This window comes from Malus sylvestris, chromosome 5 (genome assembly GCF_916048215.2).
Source record: "Malus sylvestris chromosome 5, drMalSylv7.2, whole genome shotgun sequence".
Taxonomy (NCBI): Eukaryota; Viridiplantae; Streptophyta; class Magnoliopsida; order Rosales; family Rosaceae; genus Malus; species Malus sylvestris.
In genome coordinates, this window is record NC_062264.1 from 43,878,175 (window position 1) to 43,899,694 (window position 21,520).

General features: G+C 38.6%; 1 protein-coding gene and 1 pseudogene across 3 annotated transcripts in view; one reads left to right on the forward strand and one right to left on the reverse strand.

The window, feature by feature from the left end:
* Positions 1-19,971, reverse strand: part of LOC126624158 (uncharacterized protein At4g04980-like) — a 63,733-nt gene extending 43,762 nt beyond the window's left edge. Inside the window, exons 1-10 of one of the 3 annotated variants that reach the window (XM_050293196.1) lie at positions 19,825-19,896; positions 19,343-19,537; positions 19,047-19,142; positions 18,782-18,908; positions 17,312-18,656; positions 17,016-17,181; positions 16,789-16,913; positions 11,880-11,919; positions 11,428-11,580; positions 11,072-11,362 (exon numbers count right to left, since the gene is read on the reverse strand). In XM_050293196.1, the coding sequence (XP_050149153.1) occupies positions 11,159-11,362; positions 11,428-11,580; positions 11,880-11,919; positions 16,789-16,913; positions 17,016-17,181; positions 17,312-18,656; positions 18,782-18,908; positions 19,047-19,142; positions 19,343-19,537; positions 19,825-19,881 (2,508 nt within the window). In that variant the 5' untranslated portion in view covers positions 19,882-19,896 and the 3' untranslated portion in view covers positions 11,072-11,158. Of the gene's footprint in view, positions 1-11,071; positions 11,363-11,427; positions 11,581-11,879; positions 11,920-16,788; positions 16,914-17,015; positions 17,182-17,311; positions 18,657-18,781; positions 18,909-19,046; positions 19,143-19,342; positions 19,538-19,824 lie in introns of those variants that run through there. The other 2 variants (XM_050293197.1, XM_050293198.1) reach the window with 2 other exon arrangements.
* LOC126624162 (polyphenol oxidase latent form, chloroplastic-like) lies at positions 201-2,227 on the forward strand (annotated as a pseudogene).
* Positions 19,972-21,520: the final 1,549 nt, after the last annotated feature.

A 21,520-nucleotide genomic window follows, 5' to 3' on the forward strand; every position in this document is an offset into this window, starting at 1 on the left:
GGAAGCCTAACTTCTTTTTTTTTTTTTTTTCTCGCAATATAGATTGTTAACTTTTTCTTTTAATTTGAGGGATTCTCCTTGTCTTAATGATGTTGACATCGGAGTGGTATGGTTCTTGAATCTTGACTAAGAAAACCCCTGCATTCATACACACATTTTTAGTGTGCGGTCCCGCCAATTTCAACTATAAAAACATCACAATCCCCTTTCCTTCTTAATTGCAGAGTGGAAAGGAAAACCAATTCAGCCATGTCTTCATCTCCCTTACCAACTTCTACAATGGTCGCCCTGCACTCCACCACAACCACCCTCTTCCGCTCTCCTTTATTCCCAAACAAGTCCCAGACTCCAATGCAACGAAAACCCAAACAATGCCTTGCGGGTAGAGTGCGCTGCAAAGCAACAAAAGGTGACAATGATAACCTAGATCAGGGCCTAGCAAGACTCGACAGGAGAAACATGCTGATAGGTTTAGGCGCCGGGGGTCTCTACGGTAAGGTAGGTAACCCATTTGCTTTTGCCGCACCAATATCCGCCCCAGACTTGACCACGTGTGTCCCTGCCAGCAAGCCAGACGGGTCCACCATCGATTGTTGCCCACCTACCACCACGACCATCATCGACTTTGAACTCCCCGACTCAGGCCCACTCCGCACTAGGCCCGCTGCCCAGGACGTTGCAAATGACCCTGAATACTTGGCCAAATACAAAAATGCCGTCGAGATGATGCGGGCACTTCCAGACGACGACCCGCGCAGTCACGCACAACAGGCGATGGTACACTGCTCATACTGCGACGGTGGATACCCACAAGTCGGATATTCAGATTTGGAGATCCAAGTTCACTTCTGTTGGCTATTCTTCCCGTTCCATCGTTGGTACCTCTACTTCTATGAGAAAATCATGGGCGAGCTCATTGGGGACCAAACCTTCGCCCTCCCCTTCTGAAACTGGGACGCGCCAGCTGGCATGTACATTCCTGAAATTTTCACTGATACGACGTCATCCCTCTACGACCAGTACAGAAATACAGCGCATCAGCCCCCGAAGCTCCTGGACTTGAATTATGGCTGGACCGACGATGACGTCGACGATGCGACACGAATCAAAGAGAACCTAACAACGATGTACAAGCAGATGGTGTCGAATGCCACTTGTCATAGATTATTCTACGGAGAGCCTTACAGCGCAGGGGACGAACCAGATCCTGGCGCCGGAAACATTGAGACCACTCCCCATAACAATATTCACCTTTGGGTTGGCGACCCAACCCAGCCAAACGGGGAGGACATGGGGACCTTTTACTCTGCGGCGAGGGATCCGGTGTTTTACTCTCACCATTCCAACGTGGACCGCATGTGGTCTATATATAAAGATAAGTTGGGTGGTACGGACATAGAAAATACCGATTGGCTGGACGCAGAGTTCTTGTTCTACGACGAGAAAAAGAATCTCATGCGCGTCAATGTTCGGGACTCGCTCGACACGAAAAAACTCGGGTATGTGTACGACGAGAATGTCTCAATCCCGTGGCTGGATTCGAAGCCGACGGCTCGTAAGTCAACAAATAAGAGAAAGGCTACGGTTTCATCTTCTGATCTTTCTACAACGTTCCCTGCTACACTATCGGATATAATCAGCGTCGAGGTGACGAGGCCGTCTAAGACGAAACGGACAGCTGCCCAGAAGAAGGCGCAGGATGAGGTGCTGGTGATTAAGGGGATTGAGTTTGCCGGGAATGAAACTGTGAAGTTCGACGTGTATGTGAACGATGACGCGGACTCGCTGGCCGGGAAAGACAAGTCGGAGTTTGCTGGGAGTTTTGTTCACGTGCCGCATAAGCATAAGAAGAATATTAAGACGAACCTGCGGCTGAGCATTACAAGCTTGTTGGAAGAGTTGGATGCGGAGACAGACAACAGTTTGGTAGTGACTTTGGTGCCGAAAGTTGGGAAGGGGCCAATCACCATCGGAGGGTTTAGCATTGAGCTCATTAATACTACCTGAGTATTAATTAATGTTATTGTTGGTTCTTCTTGTTGTTGTTGGGTTGGCTTAATCATGTCTTTCTAGCTAATTACTCCTGAACGTTCGTAATGTGCTCATCTACTGCTTATGTGGCAGATAATGGTTGGTGTTCCTCGTGAATAAAAGCACTATTGTGTTTCAGTGTGTCTATTTATTGAATAAAGAATTTATGGTAGAGTTTAATCATAATTTTCTAGAACTAATGATGGTACACTACTTTAATATCTTCTCCTTCTTTTTTTTTTTTGTTGTTGTGATTTTGAAGAATGTACCCATGTTTTGATACAATAATTTTTTTGGATAATTTTGATGAATGTACCCATGTTTATATATATACACACACACAATAGTATATTTATATTTTAATATTTTTAATCCCACAAATTATGGTTTTTTTTTTTAAATCTCATTTATATAAACAACTAAAATTTCTAATTTTTAATTTAAAAAATATAGTAACGTACATAGAAATAAATTATCACATTAATTTCAGAGACTTCGATCAAAAATTAAAAACCAACAAGGTTTTAATAAAAGAATATTCATAGTTAAGGACCATATCCAAAGTTTCCCTAAAATAATTGTACGAAAGAATCTCTCTTTTCATCGAGACCGGAATTATTGAATTTATGATAGGAAAATTCTACGCATGCTTTGAAACACATCAATCAATCCATACTATTAACCACATATTTCTTCATCGATGGAGAAATTCTACGTAGCATGCTTTTCACAATTACATTATCTTTAACATTCGTAAACAAAAAAGAGGTCTAGATTCGCAGACTCGATGCCTACCTATTATTTTTCATCGATTATTGGTCATACTACTAGTTGACTAGGAAGATAGACTCTCCCTTACTGTTATTAAAATTTCAAAATTTTCTAATTCTCATTTGTTTTTGTTGCATAAGGTTTTTTTTTTTGGTTAATTGTTGCATAAGTAATTTGGCATGTATTTTTTAACAATGTTGGATGAGAAATCTAATGGTTTAAGAATTATAAATAAGAAATTAAAAAACATTTAGTGACATTAAATAAAGTATTTATTTATAAAACTATTAAATTCCTCTTTTCACATTTTCCTTACTTGTTGTGTGTCTACTGTCTACAGCCCATTCGACCTTGAACCTAATTTAATTGTGTATCAAATGGCAGGTTGGTGTTTTTTGTAAAATCGTATTTGTCTATTTTTCTTTACTATAAAAAAATGTCTTAATAGTTTAGATATTTTTTTTAAAAGGAAACGATAAGAGATTAATTGATTGAAAACGTCATTACATGGTTTGAAGTACAAGAAGCCCCATTAAGGCAGCACACATTGTTCTAATAGTAAGTCAGAAATGAACAAAGGAGGAGACTCAGCACATTCACACTCCTGGCTCAAAGAGAGACAAAACGTGCTAGCCTATGGACAATAGAGTTAGCTTGACGGTGAGTATGGTAAGAATAGCATCAGTGCTTGATGGGAGTAGCACCTTGATATCTTTCATAATTTGTTCAACTGAGAATAGATTGATAGACGATACGATGTGGGTTTGGCAAAGTGTGTGTCAAAAAATGGATGTCCCAAGATGCTAACGATATGACACACACTTTGTAGGGCTCATTCCATAACATTTTCAAGAATTTGAATCATCTATATTTCAATTCATCGTTCATATATGTCCTTGCCAAAAATTAAAAAGATCCAAAATCATTAAAACATTAATTTGTAAGGAAGAAAATACAGATGGGCGTCACAACCCCCCCCCCCCCCCCCCCCCCGGTTGGTTCTTGTTCTGGCTCGAGATGGGCTTCCTTGCCCCCTTGTAATTAGGTTTTTTTTTTTCTTTCTAGATGGCTTTGCGCCATCCTTTTGTGCCTTTTGAGGCTTGATTGTGATTTCCTATTTCTTCTGAGAGTTTAAATGTATTAAGTCCTTGAACATAGGATATCATGGTCTATGTTTAGTTATGTTTCTTGGAGTACTTGTTATGTTTTAATACAATGACCTCTTTCTGAATTTAAAAAAAAAAAAATTGACTTTGCCAATTTTTCCCCAATCAAACATTTAACACACTTAACTGGCCTTCTACCATAGTGATGAAAGAAGTGTTACTTTTATACTACTACATGAGTTCGAATTCCGTTGGCTCTCTTATTTAATAAATCTATCTTTTGATATATAAAAAAATAAAAAATAAAAATAAAAAAACTCAAAACACAAATGAGCTGTGCATCATAGTATTAGATAATGTTGTATAATTCAACAGACAACTGTTTTTTTTTTTTTTTTGTTATGAAAAAGCAATAGAGAATTAGGTAAATACGATGTAAAACATTTCTACTCAAGAGGCAGATTGTCTGCCCCCTGTTTGAATGCCCTTTTTATTCCCTTATATTTTATGCGGTCACCGTTAATACACGTCAACATTTTATATTAATTTTTTTTATAGATAATAAGATAAAAAACAATAAGAATATATAATATTGACATAGCTTACTGTTTAACCATGACCGCACATATAAAAAAAGATGGATAGAGCATCCAAATAGGAAGACATACAATATGCTTCTTTCTACTCATCTTCTAAGTGTCATGTCATATAATGGCATGTGATAAATGCATGACCCACCACATGAATAAATAGTCCTCAAAACACGGCACGTGGAAATGATTTAGCTAGTGACCACCAAGATTATATTCTTCTGGCAAAATGCGACATGTTTATATTTTTCTGGCAAAACAACATGATATTGATGTGCCTTTGGCTTCTCTATTGTTGGCGTCTAGTGTAGAATGATTAAAAAAAGTAAATCTAAAGAATAATTTTTTGCGACGTCTTAACCTCAATCTTCTTTTCTTACCAATTAATCAAGAAAAATGCTAAGGACCTATCTCAAAAGTAGAACTTTGGAAGTCTTTGTTGATTCTTATTTTTTATAAAATATTTTTTTTATATTCTTACAAGAATTGAGATGACAAAAAGTTCATGAAGAGTCGTACTTTTGAAATAATCACTTGACATTTCCTTTTATACAAACATGACTACATGAGTTAATTAATAATTAATTTAATTTCATGGTTTTCATAACTAATAATTTTTATGTACCCATATATATAATGTATTTGTTTACTAACTAGCCCAAAAATATGATTGTCCCTTGAAAAAAAAAATTAATATTTTATTTGATGTATGATGAATGTATTCGAACTCGTAATCTTTTTCCAAATCTCTTCTAACATTTATCAACTCACTTAAAACTCCATCTCTACCATAATTGTTGATACAAATTTCCGCCGTCTTTAATCTTGATGAAATTGCACCTGCAAAACAATCAACTTTTTTGATCAAAGACCTAAGGCTCATGCGCCCACGAGGTGGGGGGGGGGGGTTGGGGGGGGTTTAGGTCAACGGATCTCCGACGCCTAAGTTAGTTTATCTGAGAGTAAAGTGTTTAAGGCTTTTTAGGGTTGCAAAAGCTCTCTAAGATTGGTAGAATATGGGGTATTTATAGCGCTAGGGTAGGCCATATATGGTTTAATGGAGAAATATTCTCTAAATATTCCCAAGATATTTAATAGGATTACTTACTTGATAGGAGTCAATCTTCAATTAGGAATGTATTAAAGATAGGATTTGGGTAATTAATCCTTATCTTTAATTCCTTACCATGGGCAGTTGTGCTCAGTTGCTGAGTCCTTCAGGGATGTGAGCTGCACGTGGGAGAATATGAGAAGTTTGCTCATTTATTGAGGACCATTTTGTCCTTTTTGAATTAAAGTCCACGTGTCACCTCTAGAATTTTTAGAATTATTTTAGGCTCCACAATAATAATATTAAATTTTGAAACATCACCTTATATTTACTTCTTGAGCAATAAATAGTGTGTTCTCATGTGACCAGTACGTTATATTCATACAATGTGCAATATAGTCAGTAGTGAATAGCTATATCCCCCGATTCCCCCGCCCCTGCTTGATAAATGAAGGATAAATGATCATGGGTTTTTCAGCCTTCACCAATAAACCGTGTCTAATGATTACGTAAAGCCACGATGGGTAATCCGTGGCAATGACAACCATGGGCTATTGCCTTTTCATTTTATTTCACGGTGGAAGCTGCTATAAGAAGCCCTTCGAATTGTCGGGCTCCAACCCATTAAACAGTGGACACACACTTCAATCTTTTTCATGGATATTTGTGAAAGCTTTTGTGAATTGTGACCATGAATATGCATGCAGTTGCTCGAACCACGTAGAGATGTGATTTCATATATGTTTGATTGGGCTAAAACTTCCACAGTTCTGAGTCTTTCAGTTGGATGATCTTTCGGGTCCTAGAGTCAAAAGTTATTGATTGAGCTGCGAAAAGATACCTTTATTTCTGAAAAATTTAAAACTCTAAAGGCAATTTTGATTACTTAATTAAGCGAAAAGGCAAAAGGACCTTTGTACGAGTACGAGGACACGTCTGGATTGTATATCAATCAACAACCAACATTTTATTATTACTTTTTTACAATCAAAATTTGTCATCATTCGATGACGTTCCTGTTTTGATTATTGAATTATCACATTCGTTTATAGTTTCTAGATAACTAGTAATACCGTATGTGCTTTTTTCTTTTTTTCCTTTTTTTTCTTTTTTTTTGGAAACTACCCTATGTGCTTTTGGAGTATTATTATTGGACATTACTCTTTGAGCAGCAAGAATTTCTTGCATTTTAGCTTTTTTTCATGTGTCCATTTTATATGCGGTAGTTGTTGATTTTTGCGCTACGGGTTTGAATCATATAAATCTATAAATAAAGTTTAAATTGCAATGTTTGTATGACATTTAAATTAGTCTGGACTTGTAGTTTAGAAGTAATGTTTCTAACATGGTGTATGAAACTTAAATATCCCATATTTTTTTTTCATCCACTGTATAAAAAATGAAAAATACATGTGTTAATCACTTATACAATACATCCAAACGAGAATAAGAAAATTTCAGGGCATCTATCCCATCTCAGGGCTAGAATTTTAATCTCTGGAAGGCAAAGCTTTTCTATTCAACTCTTCATTGTTTGTTAATCTGAATTACAAGGGATGTTTATAAAGCCTAAAACCTAATGACCGCATGAAGGTAAACTTATTATAGTAAAGAAATCCTAATCCAAAATAAAATAGGACACTATATCTAATCCTAATTAAACTGGAAAGAATTATAGAGCTCGTTGGAAGTGATTTTAAAAGCTGAAAGTGTTTTTGGTGAAAATGATTTTGGAACTAATGCTTAGTAAAAATGCAAGTAAATTCTAAAAAAAAACACTTAGTGTTTCCTTAAAAAAACATATAACCGATGGTTCTTATAATAAGCACTTCAATTGCTTTTAAATTTCAAAAAGATTTTATCTAAAAACGTTTTTAATCATTTTAAAAGTACTTTGAAATCAACCTTTAATCCTTATAAACTAAGCAATCATAAAACTACCCCCTAGATATTAAAATACTAAGGACTAAAGACTAAAAAGGCTAAAATACCCTTTAATTTAGGAAGTCACCACTCTTGTTCCACGTGACTTAGCTATTACTAATTTACTATCACCAGTAATTGATGAAAGATAATATCAAAATAGAGAGGCATAATAGAGTCAGCAAATCTAGAACCTCTCTTTTTCATGCAAATTTTCCTCATCGACGAAGAAAAATGTGCTATATATTTTTTATTCATGTGTTTCAAAAGTGGATGGTCTCTTCAGTAAGGTGGTGAACTTAAAGAAATTTGAGGTTGTATTGTAAAATTAATTAGTAAATAGAGAGTGGTTCAATTCTTTATAAGCTCTTGTATGATTTGATTTCTCACCGATGTGAGACTTTGTCTTTACATTCTTACACTATTCTCGCACGTGGCAAATTTTAAAACCTAACATGCGGACAATACAAATTGGGTGACGTGGAACATGTGTGGCCATTGGACTTCACACGTGGGCTAATATGAAGATTAGTCTAACTCTTCATAAGCCCTTGCATGATTTGGTTAATCACTGATGTGGAACTTTGTTCTCACATTCTCACACGCTCCATCATGTGTGACGAATATTCAAGCCTAACATATGAACAATACATAAAATCTCAATTTTCTACGAAGTATCAGAGTCGGTTGAATCAGATGTTTAATTATTCTTTCGTAGTATGAAGTCAATTGAACTACATGTTTGATATGTAAGGATGTAAATGTTGATCCACATTGAAAAGTTAAGAGACCGTTTACGATTTTAATTTGTCCTGAAAGATGCATTTCACCATTTGATGTAGCTCGTATGGGAAGCCTAACTTTTTTCTTTCTCTCTCTTCTTTTCTCGCAATATAGATTGTTAACTTTTTCTTTTAATTTGAGGGATTCTCCTTGTCTTAATGATGTTGACATCGGAGTGGTATGGTTCTTGAATCTTGACTAAGAAAACCCCTGCATTCATACACACATTTTTAGTGTGCGGTCCCGCCAATTTCAACTATAAAAACATCACAATCCCCTTTCCTTCTTAATTGCAGAGTGGAAAGGAAAACCAATTCAGCCATGTCTTCATCTCCCTTACCAACTTCTACAATGGCCGCCCTGCACTCCACCACAACCACCCTCTTCCGCTCTCCTTTATTCCCAAACAAGTCCCAGACTCCACTGCAACGAAAACCCAAACAATGCCTCGATCGACACGAAAAAACTCGGGTATGTGTACGACGAGAAAAAGAATCTCGTGCGCGTCAAGTTTCGGGACTCGCTCGACACGAAAAAACTCGGGTATGTGTACGACGAGAATGTCTCGATCCCGTGGCTGGATTCGAAGCCGACGGCTCGTAAGTCGACAAATAAGAGAAAGGCTACGGTTTCATCTTCTGATCTTTCTACAACATTCCCTGCTACACTGTCGGATATAATCAGCGTCGAGGTGACGAGGCCGTCTACGACGAAACGGACAGCTGCCCAGAAGAAGGCGCAGGACGAGGTGCTGGTGATTAAGGGGATTGAGTTTGCTGGGAATGAGACTGTGAAGTTCGACGTGTATGTGAACGATGACGCGGACTCGCTGGCCGGGAAAGACAAGTCAGAGTTTGCTGGGAGTTTTGTTCACGTGCCGCATAAGCATAAGAAGAATATTAAGACGAACCTGCGGCTGAGCATTACAAGCTTGTTGGAAGAGTTGGATGCGGAGACAGACAATAGTTTGGTAGTGACTTTGGTGCCGAAAGTTGGGAAGGGGCCAATCACCATCGGAGGGTTTAGCATTGAGCTCATTAATACTACCTGAGTATTAATTAATGTTATTGTTGGTTCTTGTTGTTGTTGCTGGGTTGGCTTAATCATGTTTTTCTAGCTAATTACTCCTGAACGTTCATGATGTGCTCATTTACTGCTTATGTGGCAGATGATGGTTGGTGTTCCTCGTGAATAATAGCACTATTGTGTTTTGGTGTGTTTATTTATTGAATAAAGAATTGATGGTAGAGTTTAATCATAATTTTCCAGAACTAATGATGGTACACTGCTTTAATATTATTGTTATTTGTGATAATGGAGGACTGACAATTGAGTCATAATCTTGCGCAAAGAGAAAGATAACGAACATGTAAGCCAAAAAAGTGTAGGGGTAAAACAACAATAAAGCTAAATATGTGGTAGTGACTAGCATAAAAAGCTTTTTTATTTTTTATTTTTGGAAGAAAGGTAAATTTTATAACAAAGAACACTAACTTACATAAAAAAGACCCACATACAAATAGATACAAAGCAAAAATGGACCTCCCAAGCTAACCAAAAAGGGCCCAACCAAGAGGCCCAAACCAGAAACAAACCGAAAGAAAATTCGAGAAATCTGCTACCACTGCTGCAACAGTGCGTCACGATCAACCCGATTCGGCTCCCCCAATAGACACCTAAAACCCAACCATGCAGCAACGCACTCATTTTCGGTGTGATGTAATCGAATCCAACGTGATACAACCCTTACGCGGCTGCTTACTCAATGTAACAGTAACTGGTATATTTCATTACAATATCAACTTTTACAACAACCTTTCCTTTTACAGACTTATTCTTTATATAGTCACTGCCTAGCTTATCCTGCAAGTTAACTACCACCAACCTTCTCTAACAGACTTAAGGCTCGTTTGGAAGTACTTTAAAAATGACAAAAAGCGTTTTTGGTACAATTGATTTTGGGTTTCAAAAGCACTTTAAGTGCTTTTTGAAGAAGCACCAGATATGCGCTTCTTGCAAGAAGCGCATAAAGTGATTTTTCATAATCCACTTAGATTTTTACTAAGGATTGGTTTCATAAACATTTTCACTAAAAACGCTTTCAATCATTTAAAAAACACTACCAAACAAGCCCTTATCCACTTAGCAACTATCTGTTACCCTAGTTAGCCCATCCACATCACTGATTCTATATGCTGAGTCAGCAATTACATAGAATCCTATTATAGAGCCAAGATATGCTGTCTCCTCTTTTGTGTCTCTCATTGTAGTAACTCTTTGAGAATCAATAAAAAATGATATATATTGTAGCACTTAAATGGTAACTGGTTAGTAAGTTAGAATGACATTATATTTAACGCGAATTATTTACCAGGAAGAGAAGCTTCTCTGTTAATTTCTTTTTTCTTAAGCCTCTCTAACTTAAGTGGCTAAGTATAGCCCAGTTCAAAATTATAACCCTCTAAGAAATTATTTTTTATGAACAGTATCAGATCATATTCATTATTCATATACCATTTCCAACCAAAACGGCTAAACATAGCTCTTTCAATAATTTATTAATTTTATGTTTTCTTTAAATTTATTAAAAAAATATCTTTTTCGGATATAATCGCGAGACACATGTCAAGCTCATGGAACTAATGTAACAACTAATACATATATGTATATATAAGAAAATACAATTTACAAGGACACAACAAAGACAAGATCGTATTCATTTCTGTTCTGCCTGGATGTGGTACTAAATAATTCCAAAATCAAAACCATACTCATACATACAAAGCCTAAATTTTTACAAGATTTCTTTGGACCGGATTATTTACAAAGGTCACAACAAAAGAATAAATTTTTTTTTTTTTTGGTATTGCAAAAACAGTGCTATTTACAAGGAAATTAGGGTTTCAGTTGTGTTGGGGACCATCAGACTCGATTTCATTAGCCAGTTCTTTTGTGAGCATGTCAGCCCGATCATCATGTCCACCAGCGAATGTGTAAACCCTAAAAGCAAACTGAAAAGCCTTCCACAGCATTTTCACACAAATCTTTGTTTGCTTCTGATCAGTTTTTGTTCCAGTCTTACCTGCGGCCTTTGCTTCTCTCCTTTCCTGCAAACTCTCTTTTTCAAATCATTGTTATTTGTTTTTTAAAGTAGTTAATTCTGAGTACTAACCTTTAGTGCCATCTCCATGCAGCTTGAGGAGACATCCACCATGGCTTCTTTGATCCGGATGAGGATATTAAAGTCGAAATGGATATTCTGGCTCTGAAACTTCTTGGCTTCGTCGTCTTTAGTTCGTTCCATCGTGTCTATTTTCCCTTTTATCTGTGTATTACCTTTTTTTATTAGTTATGGAAAATGGAAAGAGACAATTAAGTAAGTTTTTTATATATATAAGAAATGATAGTGAAGACAACTAAGTAAGGAGAGATTATATTCACACACCCCAAATTATTTTTTCTACTCTTTTAATTTTTTTAATATTTTCTACACACCACTAACATTTGATATAAAAATATTAAAAAATTAAAAGAGCGTGGGGAAAGTAATAGTAGTAAGTTTTTTATATAAAAAACGATAGTGAAGACAATTAAGTAAGATTGTATAAATGAACATTTGTACACCTTATCGAAGCAGCGTTCGGCCTTGTCAAGGAGCTGACCCAATGGTGTTAGACGAAGTCATGAATCCACGTGAATCCACGTGACTCCAAACCCTAAAGAAAGGTCCACGACAGAACCTCCACCTTCTCGCTGTACAACCTGACAGAAGGAATACTTCACATGGTTTCTGGCACTTGTATTATTTATTGCATGCGTGTATTAAACTTGTATATAAACCATGCTGTCAGTACAGCAAGGGTAAAGGACATTATTATTATTTATTGCATGCTTGTAAACTTATATAAACCATGCTGCCATTGCAGCAGATATGGTTTTGAGTAAGCTTGATTATTCATCAGTAAAGATCATATTCTTCATGGTATTGAGCCCTACCGTCTAACGACTCGATCCATCCTTCGTTTTATTTTTTTTTTCTCACGCTTCCATGGCTGACGAAAATGGCATATCCTCCCAGTCCACCATCACCACCAATCCCTTCCATCCTTTCTCCACAGTGGTCCATATTAAGCTTGATAGATCCAACTACCCACTGTGGTTGGCTCAAATTCTCCCAATTCTCCGAAGTCGAGATCTGATGGGATATGTGGATGGTACCTTGGTGTGTCCTCCAAAACACTTGCCTGGTATCACCACTGTCAATCCACAGTATGCTGCTTGGGTCCAACAGGATCAAACGATCCTTAGTTGGATAAATGGCTCCTTAACTGCTTCTGTCTTGTCTACTGTGGCCAGCAAGAGGACTGCTCGCGCCACTTGGGAAGCCTTGGAGCAGAGGTATGCCTCGACATCCCAAAATCGAATTTTGTTCCTGCGAAATGAATTGTTGCAGACCAAGAAAGGTGATCTCTCTGTTGCGGATTACCTGGATCGCATGAATGCGATATCTGATAACCTAGCCCTAGCCGGGCAACCTGTCTATGATGATGAACTTGTACAGATTGTGTTGAACAATCTAGGACCTGCATTTGAAATGACAGTGAGTGCTGCTCAAGCTCGGGATACTCCTATTACTTATCCCACACTTGAGTCACTACTGTTGACCACTGAACGTCGAATGGCGGAACAAGCAGCTTCCTTGGCCGGGACTGCATCTGTGAATGCCTTTGTTGCTGCTCGCGGTCGTGGCGGTGGAAGATCGAGAGGAAATGGGAGAGGTGTGTCTTCCTCCAATCGTGGAATTCCATTCAATCCCCGAGGTTACAACCCTCGTCCCAACCATCAGCGTAACCCGCCAAATGGTGATCGTGTTCCTTGTCCCGGTGAGCGCATTGTTTGTCAAATTTGTGGCAAACCAGATCATCCTGCCCTTGATTGCTACCAGCGAATGAATGCGGCGTATGAAGGTAGGATTCCTACAAACAAACTTTCAGCTATGACCTCCTCTCCTAATACTCTGAACAAGCAACAGAATTGGCTTCTGGACACCGGTGCTAATGCACACATTACTCCTGATCTTCAAAACCTTATCAACCCTAAGGAGTATACTGGTAATGAAACTATTGGAGGTGTAGGTAATGATTCTGCCATCCCTATTTTGCATTCTGGTTCCAATCAATTACGTACTAAAGCTTGCTCATTTAAATTAACCAATATTCTCCACTGTCCCACTGCTTCTCAACATATAGTTTCTGCCCATAGGTTTACATTAGATAACCGATGCTACCTACTAATATTTCCATATTTTTTCCTTGTTAAGGACCTCAAGACCCGGAAGACGCTTTTCCAAGGGAGATGTGAGAATGGGTTATACCCATTTCAAAGTGGCAGTGGACAACTCCAGTATCCCATTTCATCCTTTGTTGGAGTCCGGTGTTCTGTGAAAACATGGCATGCCCGTCTAGGTCATCCGTCTCATTCCATCATTAAGTTTTTAATTTCAAAAAAATTAGTACCAATTCATGGTACTTCTGGTGTTAGTTTTTGTGAGACTTGTCCCTTAGGAAAGAGCACTAGATTGCCTTTCTATGCGTCTGAGTCTGTTTCTCAATTTCCTTTGCAACTGTTGCATTCTGATGTGTGGTCTTCTCCAGTTATTTCTAATGAAGGTTTTCGTTATTATGTTTTATTTGTGGATGACTATTCTCGCTATTCTTGGACTTTTCCTATGAAAAACAAAAGTGAAGTTTTCGAAATTTTTGTTAAATTTAAAGCTTGTGTTGAGAAAATGCTTAATCTTTCCATTAAAACATTTCAATGTGATGAAGGAGGTGAATATAAGAGTCGTGCATTTCAAAATTTCCTTAGTACAAATGGTATTTCTCAACGATTTTCATGTCCTAAACATCCGGAACAAAATGGACTTGCCGAAAGAAAACATCGACACATTGTTGAAACAAGTGTGGTTATGCTTTCCCAATCTCACTTGCCCAATCGTTTTTGGTTTGATGCGTGCTCAACTGCAACATATTTGGTGAATCGAATGCCCACAAAACTTTTGTCTCATGTGTCACCGTATGAGAAACTGTTTAACAAAACCCCAAAGTATGACATGTTGAAAGTTTTTGGTTGTCGATGCTTTCCTTGGTTGGTACCTTACACAAGCAATAAACTTCAACCCAAATCCAAATCTTGTGTTTTCTTAGGATATTCACTCAATCATCAAGGCTATAGGTGTTTGGATGTGTCCACACGACGAGTGTACTTGTCACGCCATGTCCTATTCGATGAGGACTCCTTCCCTTTTAAGGGACTCACATCTTCCTCTGCAGACGTCATTCCACCAGGTAACCGTGTGTCCCCTGAACTTTTATTAACCTTTAATATGCCTGCTAGGTCAAGTCCTTCCCAACCCCACGCATCACCTTCTTCATCAATTACTTCCTTTCAACCTCAACCGATCTCTACCCGTGACCAAACATGTCCTTCAATCACTACTCAGTTGCAACCTGAACAAAATAACTCCCTAGCCCAACCTCATTCTATTTCTACGACCCATTTGTCTTCCTCGCCCATCCAATCAATCTCCCCATTGCCACCCACCCTACCCTCAAATGAGCAAGTCACGGTATCCACAGAACCGATACCAATGGTGCCTGAACCTCAGGGCAATCGTATGACCACACGTTCACAGTCCGGAATTCACAAGCCCAACCCTAAATATGCCATGCATGTCACTGTTGACAAGTTTCCTCTTGAACCCAATTGTTTTAGTCAGGCTGTGAAGTCTCCAGAATGGAGAAATGCTATGGTTCATGAGTTTAATGCGCTGCAGCAATGTGGGACATGGACCTTGGTTCCGTTTCATCCCAGCATGAATTTGCTTCCTAATAAGTGGGTTTTTAAGCTGAAGCGACGTGCAGATGGCACGATTGAACGTCATAAGGCGCGTCTTGTGGCAAATGGGTTTCATCAGAAAGTTGGTGTGGATTACACCGAAACATTCAGTCCTGTTGTGAAACATACAACTATTCGGCTTGTTCTCAGTCTTGCTGTCTCAAAAGGTTGGCATGTTCGACAGCTTGATGTCCAGAATGCCTTTTTGCATGGATTTTTACGTGAAGATGTATATATGAAACAGCCTTCGGGGTTTACTGACAAGCAATTTCCCTCTCATGTTTGTAAGCTTCAGCGGAGTATTTATGGTCTTAAGCAGGCACCGAGGGCGTGGTTTGAGAGATTCTCGGACTTCTTGCTCCAACTTGGTTTTCAGGAATCAAGCTGTGATTATAGTTTATTTGTCTACAGTCACTCCGGTGTTTACTTAATCCTTCTAATCTATGTGGATGATATTTTAATCACTGGCAACAGTCCTCATCAAATATCTAGGTTGATTAAAAGGCTCGGCACCTTGTTCTCGATGAAGGATTTAGGACCCCTTAATTATTTTTTGGGTGTGGAAGTCAAGTATGATGGCACGACTATGCATCTTTGTCAAGCAAAGTATGCGTTGGACTTGTTGTCACGTACCAAGTTCACAGATGCAAAACCAATTTCAACGCCTGCTGTATCTGGTCAGAAACTCAGTGCACATGTTGGTGATCCGTTCGAACACCCCGATCTGTATCGGAGTGTGGTTGGGGCCCTACAATATCTAACGGTTACACGTCCCGATTTATCCTATGCTGTTAACCAAGTCTGCCAGTTTATGCATGCCCCCACTACTCATCACTGGATGGCGGTGAAACGGATTCTTCGTTATTTGAAGGCCACACCTAGTCATGGTCTTCTGTATAAACCAGGCTCGGCACAACTTTCAGCATACTCTGATGCGGACTATGCGGGGAATCCCGATACTCGACACTCTACTGGAGGATTTTGTATTTATCTCGGCTCCAATCTTGTTTCTTGGAGCTCCAAGAAGCAGAAAACCGTGTCTCGGTCGAGTGCTGAGGCCGAGTACCGGCAGTTAGCCTACACAGCCGCCGAGCTTTCATGGTTACGTTCCTTGTTCAAAGACCTGCAGTTGTATCTTGTGTGTCCACAGATATGGTGCGACAATGTCTCTTCAATTGCCCTTGCTTCTAATCCTTTGTTTCATTCACGGACAAAGCATTTGGAAGTTGATTATCACTATGTTCGAGAGAAGGTCGTTCGTCGTGAATTACAGGTTAATTATATTTGCTCGCAGGATCAGCTCGCTGATATCTTTACCAAGGGCTTGTCTTCGTCTCGCTTCACATTATTAGTGTCCAAGCTACCTGTTGTTTCCCCACCTGTTCGCTTGCGGGGGGGGGTGTTAGACGAAGTCATGAATCCACGTGAATCCACGTGACTCCAAACCCTAAAGAAAGGTCCACGACAGAACCTCCACCTTCTCGCTGTACAACCTGACAGAAGGAATACTTCACATGGTTTCTGGCACTTGTATTATTTATTGCATGCTTGTAAACTTATATAAACCATGCTGCCATTGCAGCAGATATGGTTTTGAGTAAGCTTGATTATTCATCAGTAAAGATCATATTCTTCAAATGGAACCACTAGTTTCCAGTTTTGTAGTTCATTGAGCATTGTATTTAAATTTGTGTGTAGTGCTGCTGCCATCCTGATTGCTTCCAACTTCTTTGTTGGGAACCCTTCAAACCGTGAGAGCACCTGCAATTCAGAAAATGGCGTGTCACAAAACACGATTATGAAGTGATCATAGAATTAGAATGGAAACGAACAAAAATAAAGCGGACAATTAATGGTATTGACCTGTGACTCATCAGTCAAGTGTTCAAGGACGGATTCGACTTTCTTGTGAAACTGCATCAACTCATTCATGTCTTTTGTTTTGAAAGAACCAAGGGTGGTTCTCATTTCCATGATAGGCTTCGCATACTTCTGAACATCTTCTTCAATTTGTTGAAAGTATGCTGATCTGAGACACAAAAATTAGAAACATTATATGCATGGTTTTCGCATTATTTTGAGTACTTATTAGAAACATTATATGCATGGTTTTCGCATTATTTTGAGTACTTAGATTTACTTATCCATACTATAAGGACCTCTTTGTAATCTCTGCTAGAGCATCAGCCATTCCTTGTTTTCCACCAGAGCTGCTTCCAATTCCACCCTTTCTCCCATTGGATGCCTTGCCATCCAAGCTAGATCCTTCCACCTTTCTCTTGAGAAGGCGGTAGAGACTGCCCATCTGAGGTGATCTCTTCAGTTTAGTGTCTTTCTTGGGGCGCAAGGATCTTCCTGTGCCGAGTGCGGGAGGTGGGGGTGGAGCAGCTCCATTTGATGGGCCTTTTAACATGGGTGGTGGCGGTGGAGCACCTCCATTTGATGGCCCTTTTAACATGGGTGGTGGGGGTGGAGGACTGCCAATTGACGGTCCTGGTGGAGGTGGTGGTGCTGGAGCTCCATTTGATGATCCTTGAGGAGGTGGGGGTAGGGGTGGAACCACTTTTGTTGACCTTGGTATCACTGGTGTTGGTGGAGGGGTTAGATTTACTGACACTGGCCCTGGTTCCATTGGTTGAGGCGGTGGGGGTGGTGGCCCCCCAACTGCTGCTACATTATGTGGGGTTAATGTTGGTGGTGGTGGAGGAGTTGCTGCAATTTGTGGCTGCATGGCGGGTAGTGATGGTGATGGCGGCAGTGGTGTTGCAACATTTAGCTTCAAAGTGTGTAGTGGTGGTGGTGGAGGGAATGTTGGTATTCTTGTTGCTGCTTCTGTATTGGGCAGTGAAAGTTGTTGCGTTGTTGGAGGTGGAGGCAGAGGCGCTGATTTTGGTTGTGGAAGTGTAGGTGAGGGTGAAAGCAATGATACTCTGGTGTCTGCTTCCAATGTTTCAGAGGCTGTGGTTGGAGTTTCAACATCATCACTTGTGTTGTCGATACCCTTTCCACTAGACTTCTCATTCAAACTAAGATTTGGGGCTACTACTTCCTCATCTGTTGCTGCAATTGTCTTTTGAGGGGTTCTATCTAATTCTGTCCCAATTGATGGTTCTTCAAACAAATTTTCAATCTTTTCCAGACCATTGTTGGTGCCATGAGCTCCTTGTTTTGATAAGTGAAGAGACAAGTTCTTAACATCAATCATCAGATTTAGTTTCCCAACTGCTTGCACTCTCAGAGTCCAAAGCAATGGTGATTTGGAACCAATGTTGGCTCTCTTTTGTGCTCTTGGAGAACCATCAATCTCGGGTAGGACAGAAGATGGAGTGATCGGAGAAGGACAGGTGGAACCTGAGGCGTAGCTCTCTGAATCGCTCAAGAACTTCCCAAATGAGCTATTCCGAGGGCTGTAATCTTCTCTTTTCTGGTCATCCTCATCCATCATATCAAACTTGTCCCGTGCCATCTTCATCAAGCAATCAAGCGTTTCCAGCACCGTCTCAACTACAAAATCGTAGAGAGAACCAGCCTTAACTTAAAATTTCACAGAAGGAAATAACAGTTAGGTTGTTGCTTCCATTTCCAAATGGAAGGCCTCAACTAGTCCTAGAGAAAAATTTGTAGCATACCGAGTTCATCCTGATTGACATTCTCCTTGAGTGATGGGAAATCATATCTCGGTTTGTCCAACCTGTCATAACTTGTCATCCAAGACTCTCCAATAGATTTCAATGCCTTGCAGAAGGAGGCCAGGACCTGAATGCCGTTGTTTAATTTGAAAAATTAGCATAATGGTCTCGAGTATAATTACATATGCGTACTAAGCTATTTCTTATGGATCTTAAATCCTTAATTACCTTTTTTGTTCCAAAAAAAATAAAATTCCTTATTTACCTTTTCTATAGATGCTTCCTCTATTTCCGATAATTGTTTATGCAGCACAATTTCAGGGAAAAGCTTCTGTAGATCTCCCATCAACCTCATTACCATCTGCAAGCAGAAAATAATTGGAAAATTAAAAAAATTGTGTTTTAATCCAGAAATTTAAGCACAAGATTTCAACAGAAAAAAGAGAAATTTTATTAGCAATCCAAAAAATTCATTTTGCACTCCATTTTTTAATCTTCATTAGGGAAAAGTACTATAACATTTTTAGAGTTCCTATAAAAAATAAAAAAAGGGACACATACCTCAGTTATTGCAGCAGAAGCATCACATGCTGGTAGGTCGATGATGTCTCTGAAGATAGTGATCTTCTTCCGGAGTTCGGTCATCCGAATCTCGTTGGCTGAATCTCCGCAAGACCTATCTTTTGGCACGCCTCTCCTAGAAGCGTTCTTCTGTTTCGCAGGCAGACTCTTAGCCCCCTTGGTGTCTTTCATTGCCTGAAAGAACAACTCTATTCATGTTAACTATTTTCTAGTCTAGACCTTATTGTGAATCGATTCCTTTTCAGTGATTATTTAATTTATGAACCTTAATCAAAGATTTATGGCTGCATGCAACAAACTTAATCTAGACAAGAAACAATGCTGCCATGTTTCCTTTTATATAGATTATTAGCATGCCTAGATGTAGATGGTTAGTTTTTATTAGCAGCTAGATTTAAGGATGATGGGTCACATAAATCAGACATGTTTAAGGAATTAAACATGGAAACACAAAACTGTACCTTAATTCCAGAAGGTTTACGACGAAACAATGGACTGAAACAGCTTCCGATAGTCATGGCTTGAACCTACGCTGAGATTTGTAATAGACTTGAACTGGGCAAAAGTGATGGTGATGATGATGAAAGAATGACGAAGAAAACGACAACGACGAAGCCAAAGACGATGGTGGTGATGATAATATTGTTAAATGATCATACAATTGGGTGTCAACCATTACTAGCCAGCACACCCTTAAAGCTTAATGTGGTTTTGAAAACAACTCCAGAATGTAAAAATTGTAATGTGTTCAACAACAAGAAGAGAACTGTTCAAAAAATTCAACTTATTTGAAAAAGAAAATGAGATGAAGACACAATTACGTGCGAGACACTTAGTTTTTGTGTTAATTAGTCTGTACAAGAAACTGGAAAATCCATTTCTTTTCTTTCAGCCTTTGAACTTTCTCTGAAAAGAGAAGCCAAGGAAAGACAAAAGGGCAAATTCCCTTCTATTAAGGAAGATCTTCCAGTAGGCTGAAGCTGTATCAGACCTAAAGTTTCCTCTTTTTTCTTTTTCCATTTTTCTATTTTATTTTTAATTAGGCGTTTTACTTAATTAATTAATGAATTACCTGTTTAGTTATCTAAATCGTGCATGCAATGATTGCAGGAACTGGTCCTAGATTTTTATTGCTTGCAGCTATTTATAGAATGATACAGCTTCTCACTTGTGTAAGATGAGGTTATGGTTGCAATACCGTTGTACCAGAAAATTTTAAATTTTCAAATTTTATCTTCTGTGTCGATTATCCATTTAAACAAACTTGATACCATAATAAACAAATTGCATTCTAATCAAAAGTTTTGTTTGAAAAAGTCCATATTATAATAGTAACCCTACATGATTGATGTTAATGTCATACCTAAAACTTTTTTCTAATTTTACAGGATGTAAAAATATATATTTTTCGTTTAACTTTTCTAAGAGAGGTTTTTAATTAAAATATTATCTGAAATATCCAACACATCTTACTAGGTCAAAATAAAAATAGATAAAAGTCAAATAAATAGTAGCTAAGGTCTTGATTACCTATCACCTCCTGCAAAATAGCTTGCTTAAATGTAAAATCTAAAAGTCTTGCTTACATACAAAAGTTACTCCGTGACAGACAAATACTACAAAAAGATCACCCAAAAAACATGGTGTTATTAGTCAACGTTCATACCTAATACCCCATTTGACGATTAGAAAGTTGGAACCTGGACAATTTCTATCCGCTTCTTTTCACCAAATTTGGGCAATGAAGCCTTCATATACTAGGTCGTTTGCCTTGGTCAAACTGAGAGTCCCTGGTAGCCTGGGCAATGAAGCCTTCATATACTAGGTCGTTTGCCTTGGTCAAACTGATAGTCCCTGGTAGCCTTTGCAAAGGAAGATGATATTGTAATTGCACCATATATAAAGAGGGCCAAGTTTGTTCGTGTAGTTTGTATAGAGTGTAGCTATAAACACTTCAACCTATTTGGTGAAAAATCCAAGTGCGACCTTGGACTGCATGGACAAGGGAAATTCTAAAGTCCAATTAGGGTTATATTTTCTTTGAGTTACGTAATTAGGAAGACACTCACGTAGAAATACTTGAATTTAGATGGCAACAACATTCAATATATGGAGAAGAATATATAGACATTGTGCATCAGCCTATCGTATGCCACA